Source organism: Adiantum capillus-veneris, chromosome 20 (genome assembly GCF_014529385.1).
Source record: "Adiantum capillus-veneris isolate H3 chromosome 20, ASM1452938v2, whole genome shotgun sequence".
Lineage (NCBI taxonomy): Eukaryota > Viridiplantae > Streptophyta > Polypodiopsida > Polypodiales > Pteridaceae > Adiantum > Adiantum capillus-veneris.
The window spans coordinates 141,731,490-141,749,058 of record NC_140950.1 but is presented as its reverse complement, the minus strand read 5'-3'; the positions used below and the strand labels follow the sequence as shown (position 1 = coordinate 141,749,058).

Below are 17,569 nucleotides of genomic sequence, written 5' to 3'. Positions count from 1 at the left end.
TTATTCCTTCAATGACGAGGAGGCCCATCAGGATTGTGCTATTGTCAAGACTCACATGAGATGGTCCACAAGGCAGCATCCGATGTGCTAATTGTGTTCTGATAGTTCACTTCCTAAAAGAAAGTAGAGCTGCCTAAATTGGAACAAAAATGAAGTACGTCTTCTTTATGGATGGCACAGTTTTTGTAAATCCAACAACCTTTTCAATCTCATATGGTGCTGTGTCCAATGAGTGCTAGAGAATAGGTGGGATATAATCCCCTTGTAAAGAACAAATTACAATGTGGCATTATGAAGTTAAAGACTCTTTTGAAAACTCAGAACCCAATAATCGAGCGCTGAACCAGATCCCATGGCACACGAAGTATGCCTAGTCTCAGAGCAGAATCCATACTCTAGCAACTCAGCAGAAAAAATGACGCGTTGGAGACTCTTTTGAAAACTCAGAACCCAATAATCGAGTGCTGAAATAGATCAAATGACACACCTATTTTGTGAAAGGAGAATGCATAGTCTCAGAATCCATCCTCTAGCCACTCACCAGAATAAATGGCGCATCTTTTCTGAAAGAAGTATGCCTAGGTTTAAACTTGTACCTTGAGATACTACTTCCTACTACTTGCTCTACTCTTGGGAAATTTCCTTAACCTTAAGACTCCTACAGACTAAGGTCTAAGGAAGCTTTAGGGAAGTTTCAAGGATAGGATGAAAGGAATGAAAACAAAAACGCAGCTCGTAGACACCTTTTATAGCTAATGTATTTACTTTCGACCTTCCAATCCTCTCTCTTTTTCATCTTCCATCTTCTCAGGTTCTTTCACACTTCAATTCAAACTTGTTCGGTTTGAATTGATTTTTTCATTTTAGATGAATAGGGAAGCGCTACTACTAATTATATGCATTTCCTAATGGCTTCAAGACAAATAAATTCATTCCCGACATAGTGCAAAGAAACTCTAAAGAGAAGAAAACGCTAAAAGAAAGCTAGAAGAAAGTCAATGAATACAAATGTGTCAATGCGCACTCCTAATGGCTTCAAAATATATATATTCACTACTTACATAGTGCAAGGACACTCTAAAGAGAAGAGAACTCTTAAGGGAAAACAATAAAGAAAAACACTAACGTATCAAGATGCACTCAACCATCTCTATTTATATGGAGACAAAAAGTCTTTTGATTTTCCACTTCCATGGGTCTTTTCATTTCCTAAACTCACCCTTCACTTATGCACTTAAGATGTTTCGAAAGGCTTTGTAATTTTCCGAGATTGGGGAGACCTAATAGAGAGGTGGCAATCTCCTGACCTTGAATGTGTTACCACTTGTAGACAAGGTCAAATAAGAGATTCTAATACTAGGTTCTGATTCTTTGCCATGTACATAGGGGGCCCATCTATTTGATTGCAATCACCATTTACAGACAACGCAACCAGTAAGGTACCTATTTACCTGGCTACTTTCATCTGAAGAGTACTTTGCCGCAACAAATTTTTCCGGAACTGGTTGCTTTGCAGGTTGTTGAGGCTCATCAATGCTAAACCCCTGCATTGTGCACATAGAAAACAAGGTAACATTTCTCAATCTTTTCTGGACTACTTGTCTGTGCAATCATAATATATACCTCTGGAGGGTCAAACTTTGCCCCTAATTCACTAAGCTTTGCATGCGATTCTGCATAATCTTTGAAAAAAGCAGCTTGATCCTCAGCATATTTCTCAGCGTACACCTGTTACAGCATGTAATGCTACCTTTGTAACAGCAGTGATGTAAAAACACTACAAATAACACGAAACCAGAGAGGGGGAGAGAGAGAGAGAGAGAGAGAGAGAGAGAGAGAGATCAAAGGGAATAAAATGTTTATTTACACCTGCGAAAGGCCTAAAAGACTTACGAGAGTCTAATAAGAGGAACATCATCATTATCAATACAAGGAACAATACAATCCGTGGCAACCCCCTCTCTCTCTCTCTCTCTCTCTCTCTCTCTCTCTCTCTCTCTCTCTCTCTCTCTCTCTCTCTCTCGCCGGATAGATCTTTAGGGTCTCTTGGGATAATTTACTACGACGTTAAAATTCTCTTCTTCTCGGGTGTGTGTGTGTGTGGGTGTGTGTGTGCGCGCTAATAAAAAGAGGAAAATGGTATAACCTTTCTATCACCCAAGTGTGGTAGATTAGTTATGCCATTTCCCTCTTGAATAAGAGGTCTTGAGTTCAACTCTCCTTGTCAGATAGATCTTTAAGGTCTCTTGGGATAGTTTCCTACGACGTTAAAATTCTCTTCTTCTCGGGGGGGTGTGTGTGTGCACGCGCGCGCTAATAAAAAGAGGAAAATGGTATAACCTTTCTATCACCAAGTGTGATAGATTGGTTATGCCATTCCCTCTTGAATAACAGGTCTTGAGTTCAACTCTCGTCGTCGGATAGATCTCTAAGGTCTCTTGGGATAGTTTCCTACGACGTTAAAATTCTCTTCTTCTCGGGTGTGTGTGTGTGGGTTTTCTGACAGTTCTTCTAGCTCTTCCACCTCGAGTGAAAAAGATAGGAAAGGGAAAAAGCAAAGCAAAAAGCAAAGCTTCGTAAAGGGCATGAAAAAGGCAAAGGAGCCTAAGTTTCGCCTAGTTTCTGGCAGTTCTACAGAGGACTCGTCTTCAAATAGTTCAGACTCCGACGATCACAGATTTCATGTAAGGTGCAGCGGAAGTGAATGTTGAACTTTGCTCAGAAAATGCTAATGGCTGAAATCTGCAAATCTTTATCTGCTGGATTCTGACTATGTGTCGGTGACGATGTCGATGACGACGATGCAACGACGACGCGCTGAAAACGCAGATGCTGAAACCTGCGTTTTCCGGGCTGAATCTGCAAACTTTGCGGGATCTGACCGTGCGGCGAGGATCTGTTGCGGGAAGGTGAGATCTACGAGGTTAAGGGGTTCTACTGCGGAAGTTGACTGCTGAAAACTGAAAACGCTGAGTATAGGGCTGATTCCGTTGCGAAGATCTGCAAAAACGCAGAGTGTCCGGCAGATGCAAAAACACTAGGGCTGATTTCTGTCTTTTGCCGCTGCCGGTTATCTTGCAATGCAAAACGCTAGGATGATCTGCTGAAGTTCTGTCGCCAGGCTGATACAGAAGCAAAAACGCTAGCTAATCTGAGTTCTTGTCCAAAAAACGCTAGCCCATCTGCTGTGGAGCAAAAACGCTAGGGATCTCGGGGTCTGTGAACACACTGGTTCCTGCTGCCTCTTCTGCCAGGAAGTGCTAGCTGCTTATATATTATCTTAGCAAAACTGCCCTACCTAGTTCCCAACAAAAGTCACTTAATAAATAAGTGAAAAATGTCAAAAATAGGGAAAATAGGTTTTAATGCACTGGAAAATTCCCCTGATAGATTCTGATGGTAATGCTGATGATCATGCTGTGTGCAACCGGAGGATATGCATCTACTCTAAGTGTCTGGACATGCACGGTCTGCGAAGAGACTCACAAAAGTGTCAGATCACTTCCTAGGCTAGACTAACTTGACTGAACTGAACCCTGGTCATGCTGTAGCTTGTCCACGGACTCATAGGGTTGGATGTGTCACGTGACGGGCGTTGAGAAAGATAGCCAACAGTGTTTGGAATCCTGGGAAGGACTCTTCACCGGCCCACTCTAATGCGTGGGTCATGCGATACTTGAACTTCATGAAGGTTGCAATGTCTTCTTCTTTGGGCTGCGCCGAAAGCGACACAAAGTCATCTGTGGCTCCTTCAATGCTTCAACTTCGTCTATAGTCATGCGTCTACCTTCTTCAAGAATCTCCGAGGCTGAAAATCTTTGAAACCACTTCCAACACAAAAATATGAACATACCCATTCCATGTAAAGTGATTGGAAACATTCTAGTCTTCCTAAAAGACTATGCTAAAGACTGTGCATGCAATGTAGATGAACATATAAACGGAGTGCCAAAACATTCATCAAACACACACGAACAATGGAATCGAATCTTAACTTGTTGATCTAAATCAATCAACTGTGGCAAATCATAATAAAAATGCCCATGCTTGATGCTCAATCCTTCTTGTGCTCTTTCGGATACTATGTCATGCCAAGGAAGAGACATGGAATGTGAATTCCTTAAATGCAAACATTTCATCTTTTCATGAGTAATCCGCATACATCCGTGCTCATTCATGAGTGAATCATGCTCAACGTATAATATGGCATGCCTGTGAAAAGGGATCACATAAAGACGCTGACTAAAATACAGGAAACGATCACGAATGAAACACTCGAACAATGCGTGATGACTAATCACTCGAACATATAATACTTCCTGTGGGGTTCTTTGGACCTCAACTCGAGAGCCAAGATCGGTTCTTCGTAATCGATCGAATCTTCCTGTGGGGGTGCTGTGGACCTTGACTCGAAAGCCAAGATTGATGCTTCGTGATTGATCGAATGTGCAATGAGATTAGCTGCACCTAGACAAAGTATCAACTAAACCTTCATTCTTGTGAACAATCACACCGTGGTCATACAAATCATCATGCTCGTGAGTAATCACATCTTGATCATGCAAATCATCATGCTCGTCATGATAGTCATTATCATGCTTATCATTATCATCCAAATCATCATGCAAATCTTGTGTGTCATGCTTGGGAGAAGAAGAGACTAAGCCAGTCTCCTTTTGCCGAATCTCTTGCATCTGTGCCTGAACTTTTTTTTTTCCGAGAAATAGATCCTTCTATTAGTTAATGAAAACTGCCCATAGGGCTACATCCACCTCTGTGAGAGAGGGCTACAACAAGCATGATGGGGAGACTCTCCCAATGAAAAAACAGCATATATACAATGAGGCTAAATCAAGAGATGGGAGGAGGGAAGAGCCACACAGGTGGACAGTAGTGCCATCCGAGCACCCCCTGGACTATGGTGTAGAAAGACCCAGGGCGCCAGAGTCGAAGAAAAGCCTCGCGGCGCTCCCGCATGCGGTCGGAGCTGCCCTGTAGTCCCTCAAGCTGTCCTCTGAGAGTATGGATCAGCTCTAGCCAAAAGTCACGAACAGTCTCTGGTAGTGGCACAGGACGAGCCTCAAAGATGCGGAAACAGCGGGCCCGCCAGATGAACCAGAGAGCTAGGCCGCTGATGAGCTCCCAACACTCCTCTCTCTCACTGCACCACTCCTGTGGAGTAAGCTCTGTAGCAGGCTGGAGTGTAGGTCGCCCCCCCTGTATCACTATCATCCTGCTGGTGGAAGATAGCTCAAACTGAAGTGCTGGGCCCGTGAGGGTGGACCAAGCCGCTGCCCCCCAAGTGTACTGTCGAGCCGTGGAGAGGGCAGGCATCAGCCGAAGAACACGTAGCCACACCTGCTGGGCCGAGGGACAGTCCCACAGACAGTGACGCTGACTCTCCACCAACTGGTCACAGGTTGCACATGCGGCCGAGAGACCACTATGCACAAGCCAGCTCCCTACTGCTGTGGCTCTGTGTGCAACCAGCCACTGGAACAAAGTGACGCGCCTCGACTGTCTGGAGTCCCACAGCCTCTGCCAAAAAGCTGCCAAGAACTCAACTGCAAGGCCCTCCTCCTGCCAATGACGTGCTGCAGCGGGGCGGGCCTCTCTCTGTGCTGCAAGTATATGACGTCCAAGCCGAACAGTGTACTGAAAGAAGGGGACTCCTGGGCGGTCTGCAGAAGAGAAGGGGTCCCTCCATAGCCACTCACTAGGATCCCATTGTACTCGTGCCAGTGGACAACACTCCCAAGCCCATAGCCTCCAGTGTCCAGTCTCAAGCGCTGTTGGGTCAGGGTCTATGACGCAAGTCCTCCCACAGATTCCCACAACTCGGATCCTCTGGAAACAGCACTCTGCTACCTGCGGGGCCTCTACTGCAACTCGTTGTAATCGTCCCCCACCCTGAAGCTCGAAGAGCAGGGCTGGGACAGTCTCTCAGCAAGCCCTGACTGAAATGAGAACCTCCAATCGTGTGAAGGCTCCCATCCACCGAGGTGGGTGCTAATGGCTCGAGAGGCGTGAGCCACTCAGCTGGAACTGACTTTGAGATGTCCTGACACATGCTTTGCACCCCTCTCATGCCCTGTAGCTGGACAGCCTGCACCTCCGCTGACAAACCTGTGAACTCTAGCCAGTCACCTAGAGAACGCGCTGGACCTGCCGCCATGGGACCCCAAGAAACATGAGGCCGACTCCCAACCAAGTGGCCTCTCTGAGTGCTAACCATGGGGTTCCAGACGAGGGGTTGCCGTAGGCGCTCCTCCGTGCACGTCGGTTGTCTCTGCTCTAGGCCACGCCGTAAGAGCTCCCAAGATTGAAGCAAACTCACAGCGAATCGGTCCTCCAGTCTCCTGCTCAAACCAACTCGGCACAACTCTGTAAAGATCCATCTGGTCGAAGGTTGCCAAGGGCCTCCTGACTAAGGCACCCTGGCACGAAGCCTCTGCAACAAGAATTCCTTCCAGGGCTCCTCGCCTGGAAGAAGTCCTCTGACGACAAACTTCCCAAGAAGGGCTCTGCTCTGCTGTACAGGATCAATGATCCCAAGCCCTCCTTGAGAACAAGGAAGTGTGATGACCGACCAAGCCACCTTGGCTCGGGCAATCTGAGTATCGCGACCTGACCAAAGGAAGTTCCTGATCAGCCTCTCTACCTGGCTGATACAAGAACTCGAGAAGATCCAGCAAGAAGTGGTGTACCACATAGTTGCCAACAGCACCTAGTTGGCAACTACTACTCTACCAGCCAGCGAAAGTCGTGTTGAGCTCCAATGTAGCAACTTTCTCCTGATGGACAGGAGAAGAGGAGCAATCTGCTGCTCGGGGGACAAGTCCAAACCAACCTGACAACCCAAGTACCGAGCTGCAGTCCCTGGAGGAATCCACCTGAAACCCTCTCCTGGCATCCAATCTGGCACAGGAGCACTGCCAACCGAGAAAGCCACTATCTTTCTCCAGTTGATCAATGCGCCCGATGCACAACAGAAGGTCTCCAAAGCCTGCTCACTTCTGTGTAGATTGGCCTCCTGGCCCTCTAAGTACAAGGCTGAGTCGTCGGCAAACTCAGCGTCCAAAAGCTCATCTCCCCGTATAGGGAGTGCTAAGCCTCTCAGACCAACCTGCTCTGACACCAAAAATCTGCTCATCGCCTCCGCATAGAACAGAAAGAGAAAAGGGGCAAGAGGACAACCCTGTCTGACCGATCGTGTGAGCATGAAGCGCTCACCTCTACCTCCTGCCAAAAGCACTTGACTGTGAGCCTGTCTGTACAAAGCTGACACCCCTCTGATCCAAGCATCTGAGAAGCCCATCCTGCGTAGCGTGCCCTCTAGAAAGTCCCAGTCAACTCTGTCGTATGCCTTCTCAAAATCGAGAAGAAGAATCACAAGGTCCTCCCCACGGAGCCGTGCAAGGGCAGAAGCCTCCCAAAAAGTGAAGATGTTGTCAAGGATACTACGTTCCTTGAGAAAACCTGTCTGAGTCCCATGTATAAGGCTCTCCAAAAGTGACTGAATCCTCAAACTCAGAGCCTTGGCAAGAATTTTGTAGGCTGAGTTGAGGATGGTGATGGGGCGCCACTGTCGAATCTCATCCAAGGAGCCACCCTCCTTTGGAATAAGGTAAATCAGGCCCTCACTCATGCTATCCGGCATCACTCCTGTGTGCAGAATGTACTAAAAGGCACTACAAAGATCTGGGCCAAGCAGATCCCAGTACTCCAAGAAGAAGCGGGGAGTCAGCCCATCCTCACCGGGACAGCTACCAAGAGGGAGGGCCCTAAGAGCCGTGTGCAGCTCCTCAAGCTGAAGAGGCATCTCTAGCCGCTGGCGCATCTCCTCAGTAACAAGACAAGGCATCTGTGCCCAAACCTGCTCCCTGCATGCATCCTGTCGCTCTGACTGGGGCTCAGCCGACAGTAACTCACGGTAAAAGTCAGTAGCAACTGTGCACATATCCTCGGGCTCACAAGCAACTGACCCATCGGGTCTCCTCAACTGATTGACCTTGGCATGTGAGTGTCGAGGTCCCACTGTCTCAAAAAAGGCACCTGTAACTCTGTCACCCACCTGAGTCCACTGAGATGCCTGTCAGTGAAAGGCAAACTCATGACGCCTCTCCTCTGTGCAAGCAAGCTCTTGTCGAGCCTGCTGTAACTGCTCCTCCAACCATGGACTGTCTGGATGATGCTCCTGCATCCTCTGTAGTGAAGCAATGCCTCGTCTGAGACGCTGCTCCTCCTCTCTCGCTGCAACCCGTCGAGCCAGAGACTCCTGGAGAAAAAAGTGGCTAAGCTGAGCTAGGCCTAAGGCCACTCTGTGTGCAGGAAGAGCCTGGCTGTCCATGCCCTCTGTCCAGAGAGCCTCTACCCTCTCTCTGAGTGCTGAGTCCAACAAGACCCGCTCTGGGATGCGAAGCATCGTGCTCCCACTCCTCTGCCTGTCTGCCACCGTGAGGATCACTGGTGCATGGTCCGAGAAGGAAGTCCCTGCCAGGATGTCCACGGATCCCCCCAGGTCACTGAAGTGGTCACTAGTGTAGAAGCGATCTATCTGCGATAGATTCACTCCTCCCACTCTGCGGTCCGATCTAGAGAAGGCAAGACTCTCTGGAGGCCTCACAAAGCCAGAATGCTGCCATGTATCCGAGACCCTCAAAGTCATACACAACCTCTCCCAAGAAGCTAACTCGACTCCATGCACAGTAGCATGGCTGCCTCCGATCCTGTCAGAAGGGTCCTCCAACATGTTGAAGTCCCCTCCTACACACCAATGGTCAACCTGTGGTAAGGACTCAACAATCTGTGACCAAAACTCTGCACGAGCACTCGCCACATTGGGCGCATACATGTTCAGGAAGCCCACAAGGCCACCCTGAACCTGCATAGTGATCCACTGAGCCCTGCCTGACACAATAATCCCTCTGCCCACAATGGCCTGCTGCAATGAGTCCGCAATAGTCATACATACCCCTCCCTGGATGCCTCCAGGTCCAAAAGCAGCTGACCAAAAGGTATCATAACGTCCACTCTCCTCCCACAAGGCAACGCTGAAGCTCCTGACGCAATTGGCCCCGTTGTCGCTGAAACTGGGGCCCACCTAGTCCCTGCACGTTCCACGAGACGATCCTCATGGGGAACGAGAGAGAACAGATGCTGCCGCAGCAGCAAGACGGGCTATCTTCGAGGCTGGCTTGGATGGGGAGTAACCCGCATCCGAGCGTCCTCTAGATAGGCGAGACTGCAGTGAGTGCTTGGCCCAAGCCCAAGCAGAGCGAGCCGTGCGTAAAGCAACCTCCTCTGTCCAGGAGTCCTCATGAATGTATACATAGCAAGGCAAACACTGCGTATCAGCAAAAAAGTACACCACAATGTGCCTACATCCTGCTGAATCTGGGGGTGTCACCGTAAACTTGGCCAGTGGCCACAAAGTCTGCAGCAAATCTGTAACTCCAAGTTCTCCCATGTGGTGAGAGAACTCGAGAACCTGTATATGCAACCATCCCACCACTGAGTCGTGGGACCACTCTGTCTCGGTCCTACCACAGAGGGGGAAAGAGAAACCAACTGCTGAGTCCAAGGCCTCTGTCCCCCTAGCGGCGAGGAACAAAGCATGGACCCTGAAGCAGGCTGCCTCGTGGTCTGCTGCGGAATCGCCGAGAAAGCGAGTGAACCCGTAATCGAAGAAATCCCAGCGGCGTCGGAGGTCAATGCTCGTCAGACCCCGAGGGATAGCTACAAGGGAAGATGTCTGAATCTGCAGAGGGGGCCGCAAGAAAGGCTGACCCTCTCTCGCTAGGCGACTCGTGGCAAAAGCGCTGCCAAGAGATCTCCTAGCCGCCGGCGAGGGACCAGTCTCCTGAGTCAACTGTGGTACTGAAGCAGGAGGAGGGGGAGAAGGAGCTGGGGGGGGGGGGGGGGGGGGGGGGGGGGGATGAGGAGGAGGGGAACTCTGAAGGAGGGGCGGCTCGCGAGGGTGAAGCGGAGGTGGATAGGGGGCTCCTCCTGCTCAAGAGGACCAAAGCGGTTCCCCGTGGGAACCCACTGTTGCTGAGTAGGCACCTGAGGGCCACTCTGAGTGCCACGCTGTCGATGTGGCCCCTGGCATCGATGGCCACGGGCCTGCTGCCACCCCTCCTCCGCTGGAGCCCCAGGCTCGGAGGGTGGCTCTGAATCTGTGCGCTATGCCGCTGGCTGTGGCTGCGGCCCAGCCTTGGCAGGCTGGGGCTAAGGCTGAGGTGCAGGTCGTGGCCTCCTCCACGGACAGGCCTTCGCTAGGTGGCCCATCTGTCTGCACATGAAGCACTGGTTTGGGAGACCCGAGTACTCCACACTCTGTCTAAACCAACCCCCACTCACCCGAGGTAAAAGGATGACCTTCGGGAGTGTGTGGGTATCTCTGACCGAAACTCGAACTGAAGGGATGCCAGCCGCCTTGGCAGCTACTGATGCTGCCGTACGAGGTGTCTCCAGGACTGTCCCGATGGCGGAACCAATCCTGGAGAGAAGTGGAAGGTACTCCCTCCGTAAACCCGGAAAGCAGACTGAGATGGGGATGTCTACCTCCTCTACTAGCACATCCGAAGTCGGATCAAAACCATGTCGCCACTGTCGAAAGTGGGCGCGTGATGCTCGGATGGCCAGTGGACTCATAGCTATGACCTTGGAGGCCATCTCGGAAGTCTCGAACTCGATCTGGTAGTACCCCCGTCCGAGAATCTGGACATCCAGGATCTTGCCCACCTCTGCGAGAAGGAGGGCTTGGAGAAGGTCTCGCAACTCTCCTCTGCTAGGTCGGGTGCCGAGAACCTTGCAAATGACCGAGGTCGCCTGCAAGCGCTCTACCTCTGCGGCAAGGCTCGCTTGCTCTGTCGGCGAAAGAGCAAGTCGAATGGTGGGCTCAGCAGGGTCGGGCGAGGGGGCTTCAGGCGAGTCCCTCTGTGGCAAAGCTGGAGCCTCCATCTGTGTCTACTGCTGTGGCGTAAGAAGAGGATGGCGGGCGGAATCTGCAACTTGACACGCCAGGCACTGCCCCAAAACGGAGTCAATGCTGAGAGTACCGATGTGCAGGATGTAACAGTGAGGAGAAAAAAGCAGGCGGGTCGAGGGGGGGGGGGGGGGGGTGGAGACTGTTGCTGCGAGAGCGCGAGCAGCAACGGGCGGGGGCAATGGCGGGAGCGGCGCAACAGGGGGGGTCGGCAGCGGATGCAGTGGCGGGTGGGGCTACAGCAACGGCAGTGCCGCGAACTGCCACAGCTGGGGAGGGGCAGCGCGCGAACACGCAGGGCAGCAAGGAGGCAGCGAGGGCGTGGGGGGGGGGGGGGGGGGAGACTGTTGCTGCGAGAGCGCGAGCAGCAACGGGCGGGGGCAATGGCGGGAGCGGCGCAACAGGGGGGGGGGGGTCGGCAGCGGATGCAGTGGCGGGTGGGGCTACAGCAGCGGCAGTGCCGCGAACTGCCACAGCTGGGGAGGGGCAGCGCGCGAACACGCACGGCAGCAAGGAGGCAGCGAGGGCTGGGGGGGGGGGGGGGGGGGGGGGGGGGGGCAGAGAGGGCAAGCAGGCAGCGATGGGGGGGGGGGGGGGGGGGGGAAGGGGGGGGCGCAGCGCAGGGGATACAGCAGCAGTCGCATCTGTGCCTGAACTTGAGAAGAGAGTCGCAACATCTCTTGCATTCTTGCTTTGTTCTCGCGATCAAATTTTACTTCTCTTTCGTCGCGCTCATGCGCTATGGCTGCCATTCTTTCTTGGTACTTACGATCAATTTCTGTCGTTCTTCTGTTGTTCTTGCTTCGCGTTCTAACTTCCTGTCCATCATCATCTCCTCCAAAGCCTCCATACGAGTTAGTGCAATCCTTGGCTTAGATGGAGAAGGGGGAGGGTCGGAAAAACCTCCTGGTGGGGAAAACTCTTCTTCGCCACTCCCATGCTCACCACCTCCATGCGGAGTATCCATTCCGCTTCAGGTGATGACCATCCACTGAAGTCGTGGGTCCTTGTGGTCTTCGGTTCTTAAGTTCACGAGGAACTTGGGTTCTTGGGGGTCTTGGTTCTTGGGGTTCTTGAGGGTCTTGAGGTTCTTGAGGTTCTTGCGGTTCTTGAGGGTCTTGAGGTTCTTGCGGTTCTTCTTTCGTTTGCAATCTGTGTTAGAGAAGGATCTTCTCTTCACTCGAGTTCTGCTCTTTTCCGAGGGCGCACCCCTTGGCGGCCTTGAGCTCACACCAAGGTTTCTTTTTCCCACCTCACGTCGATTGGCCGGCCGCTAAGTGCACGGTCCGATCTCAATGAGTGAAAAGAGACGCAAGGGGAGGCTGGACAAGCCCTTCTTTCTTGGGTTTCCTGTCACTCTTCAAAAACACGATTAGGAATCGACACGCCCACGAGAACTTGGGTTACGTGCGACCACAACAAGCAAAAAAAATTATGTGGTTCTTGTGGTTCTTTCCTTGAGTGATACAGAACACTGCCAAAGCTCTGGTACCAATGTAAGGTGCAGCCGAAGTGAATGTTGAACTTTGCTCAAGATGAGTACTCCGAACTATGCTCAAGATTCCTTTTACTTACGAAAGGGAGAGCCTTTCGTTCCTTTAGTAAGAGGCCTACTCCGGCGGAGCTTGAAGAGATAGAGCATGGATCATTGATCGACGATGCAGGAAAGATGATGTTAAATTTTGCAAAGGATCCAAAATTTGCAAAATTTATGACCCAGACCTCCTTCGACGAGGTGTATGCACAGTGGCAGCAAACCATAGAATCACCCCCCAAACCGGTACTCAAGAAACCTCCTACTGCAAGGATATTTACTGAGCAAGAATTAGAGGAGGTGGTTGATTGTCACAAGGCGGGCACAACGTGCCAATAGAACTGAACAGACTTTTAACACTTCAATAACAACTGAATTGAGAGAGAGAGAGAGAGAGAGAGAGACGACACACGACACGGAGTGGCGGAATTCCACCCCAGAGAGTATTGGCCCCAAACCTTGGCGCCCCTTTCGGTATTTCTTTATATTGTATCAACTCAATACAAGCCGGTAATCCAGACTCTGCACCTTTTCCAAGAAGCACGCCAGAGAATGAGCCCTAACCTCATATTTAAAGACCCTAGGCCCCAACAGCAGTTTACAGTAAAAAGCCTTCAAACTCAAAAGCATCTAGTCCAAAAGCAAAGCCAAAAAGCTACCAGCATAAATCACGGAAATCCATACAACCTGCCACGTCATTAGCCAACGCAAAACGCAAAAATCCGTACAGCCAACCACGTGATCATGTCAGTGCAATTTTCGGAAATTGCCACGTCATCAATTGCGGGTCTTGCTTTATTTTAATCTTTATGTCACTTGGGGCCCCATAGGACGGGGTCCCCATAAGTTGGTAGGACTTCTTCTTCTGTTACTTGTTCTTCTTAGGGTTTAGGCCCCTCGGCCTGCATCTGCAAGTTGACTCCATTCTTCAAGGCTTTGACACACGTCAGCAGTTTGTTACATCTCCCCTTCTTGAAAGAGAGTAATCTTCTACAAAACAACTCAAGTTAGCTCCAAAATTTCCGAGGGACATTCTGAGGGACGATCAGTTTGCTCTTTTGTTAAGGAGTTAGCTTCTCCTTTCGGCTCTTTTGATCAAGGAGTTAGCTTCTCCTCTCATCCACATCGGAACTCTTGATATTCCGGCGTAGTAAAATTAGCCATCACACCCAGACCGTACTGATCTGCCACGAGTGTCTTGATGCACTAAAATTACATACCCATGCAATCTCATCCAATTAGGAATATTCAGTATTGGCACATCACAATGCAACATAAATGCTCACATATGCATATTACAAGACATAGAAACATAAAGCCACCGATAACACTCCCCCCGCAAATAACCATCCAGGTTTGGGCCATGAGTTGTTCAACAACTCCCTCATCACTCCTCCCGCAAATAACCTAAAAAGGTCCGGGCCATGAGATATAGAGGCCTTTTACAACCAAACGCACCCCAGACCGCAGCCTACGTCATTTCGAGGTGCTGAGAGTAACCACTACTCATACTTCCTAATACTCCCCCTGTAAATAACCATGCAGGTCCGGGCCATGAGTAACAACAACAATACTCCCCCCGTAAATAACCACAAGGGTCCGGGCCATGAGTAAAAACAACACTTTCCAATCATTCAATACTTCCCCCGTAAATAACCACAAGGGTCCGGGCCATGAGTAACAACAACAATACTCCCCCGTAAATACACACAAGGGTCCAGGCCATGAGTAAAAACAACACTTTTCAATCATTCAATACTCCCCCCGCAAATAACCACAAGGGTCCGGGCCATGAGTATGAACAAGCATTCTCAAACATAATTTCTCACCCTCCACCCGGGAGTAAAATCACCAATCAATGAAACCAGTATTAAAACCAGAGTCAAACATTTCAAGTCGGCACCAAAACAGGTTCTAAACAGATACCATCCATTTCAAACAAAATCACCAAACAAGTTCTCAAACAAATTCAAACTTAAAAAGCAATGTCGACATCAATCGAGCTCGAAAAGACGACTGACTTTCCATCGTGAAACCTGAACCAAAAATTAGGGGTAGGTTCCTTCCATGGAGTCGTAACCGATCACACCATGGTCCATCAGCTCTTGGACAGAGAGTGTTTTCTTTGGCGGCGATGGCAGTCCCAAGATAGCAATCGCACTGGATCTCCAAGGTCATCTGCTCATGAAGAGACATCTCTTGGGAGATGTCGAGAAACTTCAAGTTATAATCTGCTAGGGTTTCCATGGCAAGCATTTCAGGATACTTCACTCTGCCAGAAGTTGCACTTTGAAGGAAGATGTCAAAAATCTTATAACTTCGGGCAAAATTTTTCTTGAAAGCTTGCCAAGTACATGGAGTATGCTGCTTGGTAGATATCAACATTTGCATGGTACTATCTCTGAGAAGAACAGCACCTCGAAACAAATCTTGGATCATTCTCTTGCAAGTGATCTTAATGGCTTATGCCCTGTAAGACAAGAGCGGTGAAGACGGGAGCGCGCCCGACGCGCGATGAAGTAAGGGTGGGAGTGGCTAATAAGTCTGGCGTCGAAGCCCGAAGATACCTCAAATAAAATTCCGATAGCTCTGTCTGCTCTTTTGTAGGACCGGTATGCTTTCAGAAAAGCACACGCCTGATGCTCTGATACCACTGTCACAAGGTGGGCACCACGTGCCAATAGAAAAGAACAGACTAAACAGACTTTAAACACTTCAATAACAACTGAACTGAGAGAGAGAGAGAGAAAGAGAGAGAGAGAGAGAGAGGACACGAGACAAGGAGTGGCGGAATTCCACCGCAGAGAGTATTGGCCCCAAACCTTGGCGCCCCTTTCGGTATTTCTTTATATTGCATCAACTCAGTACAAGCCGGTACTCCAGACTCTCTACCTTCTCCAAGAAGCATGCCAGAGAATGAGCCCTAACCTCATATTTAAAGACCCTAGGCTCCAAAAGGAGTTTACAGTAAAAAGCCTTCAAACTCAAAAGCATCTGGTCCAAAAGCACAGCCAAAAAGCTGCTAGCATAAATCACGAAAATCCGACACAAATACATGAACATACCCATCCCATGTAAAGTGACTGGAAAAAGACTATTCTTTCGAAAAAACTGTGCATGCAATGCCAATGAACAAAGTGACGGAGTGTCAAACCGTTCATCAAACACACGCAAACAATGGGGTCGAATCTTGTCTTTCTGATCTAAATCAATCAATTGTGGCAAAACACAATGGAAATGCCGATGCTTGATGCTCAATCCTTCATTTGCTCTTTCTGATACTGTGTCATGCCAAGGAAGAGACATGGAATGTGAATTCCTTGGGTGCAAACATTTCATCTTTTCATGAGAAATCCACATACATCCGTGCTCATTCATGAGTGAATCGTGCTCATCGAACAATATGTCATGCCTACGAAAAAGGATCACATAAGGACGGTGACTAAAATACAGGAAAGCATTACGAATGAAACACTCAAACAATGTGTGCTAGCTAATCACTCGAACACATAGTACTTCTGGCGAGGGTTCTTTGGACTTAGACTCGAGAGCCAGAATCGGTTCTTCGGGATCTATCGAATCTTCTTGTGGGGACTCTGTGGACCTCGACTCGAAAGCCAAGATCAGTTCTTCGTGATTGGTCGAATCTACAATGAGGTTAGCTTCACTAGAGAAAGTATCAACTAACATATCATCCTTGTGAACAATCACATCATCTTCCTGCAAATCATCATGCTTGTGAATAATCACATCTTGATCATGCAAATCATCATGCTCATCATCATGCTCGTCATTATCATGCAAATCATTATCATGCAGGTCATCATGCTTATCATCATGCAAATCCTGTGTGTCTTGCTTTGGAGAAGAAGAGACTGAGAGAGTCTCCTTTTCCCGAATCTCTTGCATATGTGCCTGCACTTGAGAAAAGAATCGGAACAATGCGGCTTTCCTTTCGTTCTCATGCTCTATGGCTGCCCAACTCTCAATGGCGAGAGTGGTCTACTATTGATTGCACAAATCTCTACAATGCAATGGACTTGCCGACGATGTCGAGGACGATGAGAACGACGACGAGACGGGCTGAAATCTGAAAATGCTAAGGGCTGAAATCTGCAAATCTTTATCTGCTGAATTCTGACTCTATTTTGGTGACGATGTCGGTGACAACGGTACAACGACGATGCACTGAAAACGCAGATGCTGAAATCTGCGTTTTCCGGGCTGAATCTGCAAATTTCGCGGGATCTGACTGTGCAGCGAGGATCTGCTGCGGGAAGGTGAGATCTACGAGGTTTGAGGGTTCTATTGCGGGTACTGACTGCTGAAAACTGAAAACGCTGTTTTAGGGGCTGATTCCGTCGTGAAGATCTGCAAAAATACTGAGGTGTCTTGCAGATGCAAAAACGCTAGGACTGAAAATCTTCTGCTGCGGTGGAAATCTGCTAACTACTTGTAGAATCTGCCAACTCTGACCTGATCTGCTGTGGTTCTGTCGCCAGGCTGATGCAGATGCAAAAACGCTGGCTGATCTGGGTACTTGTCCAAAAAACGCTAGCTCTTCTACTGTGGTGCAAAAATGCCAGAGATCTTTGGGGTCCTGCTAAGAAGTTGCCTGTGAGCAAGCGCTGCTGCTGCCTCTTCTGCCAGAAAGTACTAGCGCTAGGTTTCTATTTATACAACTTAGCACAATTGCCCTACCTACTTTCCACAAAAGTCACTTAAAAATAATAAGTGAAAAATGTCAAAAATAGGAAAAATAGGTCTATGCACTGTAAAAATGCTCCTGATGGGTTCTAATGGAAATCTGATGATCATGCTCTGTGCAACCAGAGGATATGCATCTAGTCTAAGTGTCTGGACATGCATGGTCTGCGAACAAACTCACAAAAGTGCCAGATCACTTCCTATTCTAGACTGACTGAACTGAATTGAACCCTTGTCATGAAGTAGCTTGTCCACGGACACATAGAGTTAGATGTGTCACGTGACAACCCCCCCTTTTCAAAGTGAGGTACTGGTACCGAATTGTATGGCGTCGAGGG

At 49.2% G+C, this 17,569-nt stretch overlaps 1 protein-coding gene across 6 annotated transcripts in view; it reads right to left on the bottom strand.

Moving 5' to 3' along the window:
• Positions 1–17,569, bottom strand: part of LOC147433324 (putative L-ascorbate peroxidase 6, chloroplastic/mitochondrial) — a 38,871-nt gene that overhangs the window by 868 nt on the left and 20,434 nt on the right. For 4 of the 6 annotated variants that reach the window (XM_086492920.1, XM_086492921.1, XM_086492922.1 and 1 more), the window contains exons 10-11: positions 1,624–1,728; positions 1,452–1,544 (exon numbers count right to left, since the gene is read on the bottom strand). In XM_086492920.1, the coding sequence (XP_086349046.1) occupies positions 1,452–1,544; positions 1,624–1,728 (198 nt within the window). Of the gene's footprint in view, positions 564–1,451; positions 1,545–1,623; positions 1,729–17,569 lie in introns of all 6 variants that reach the window. The other 2 variants (XM_086492926.1, XM_086492925.1) reach the window with 2 other exon arrangements.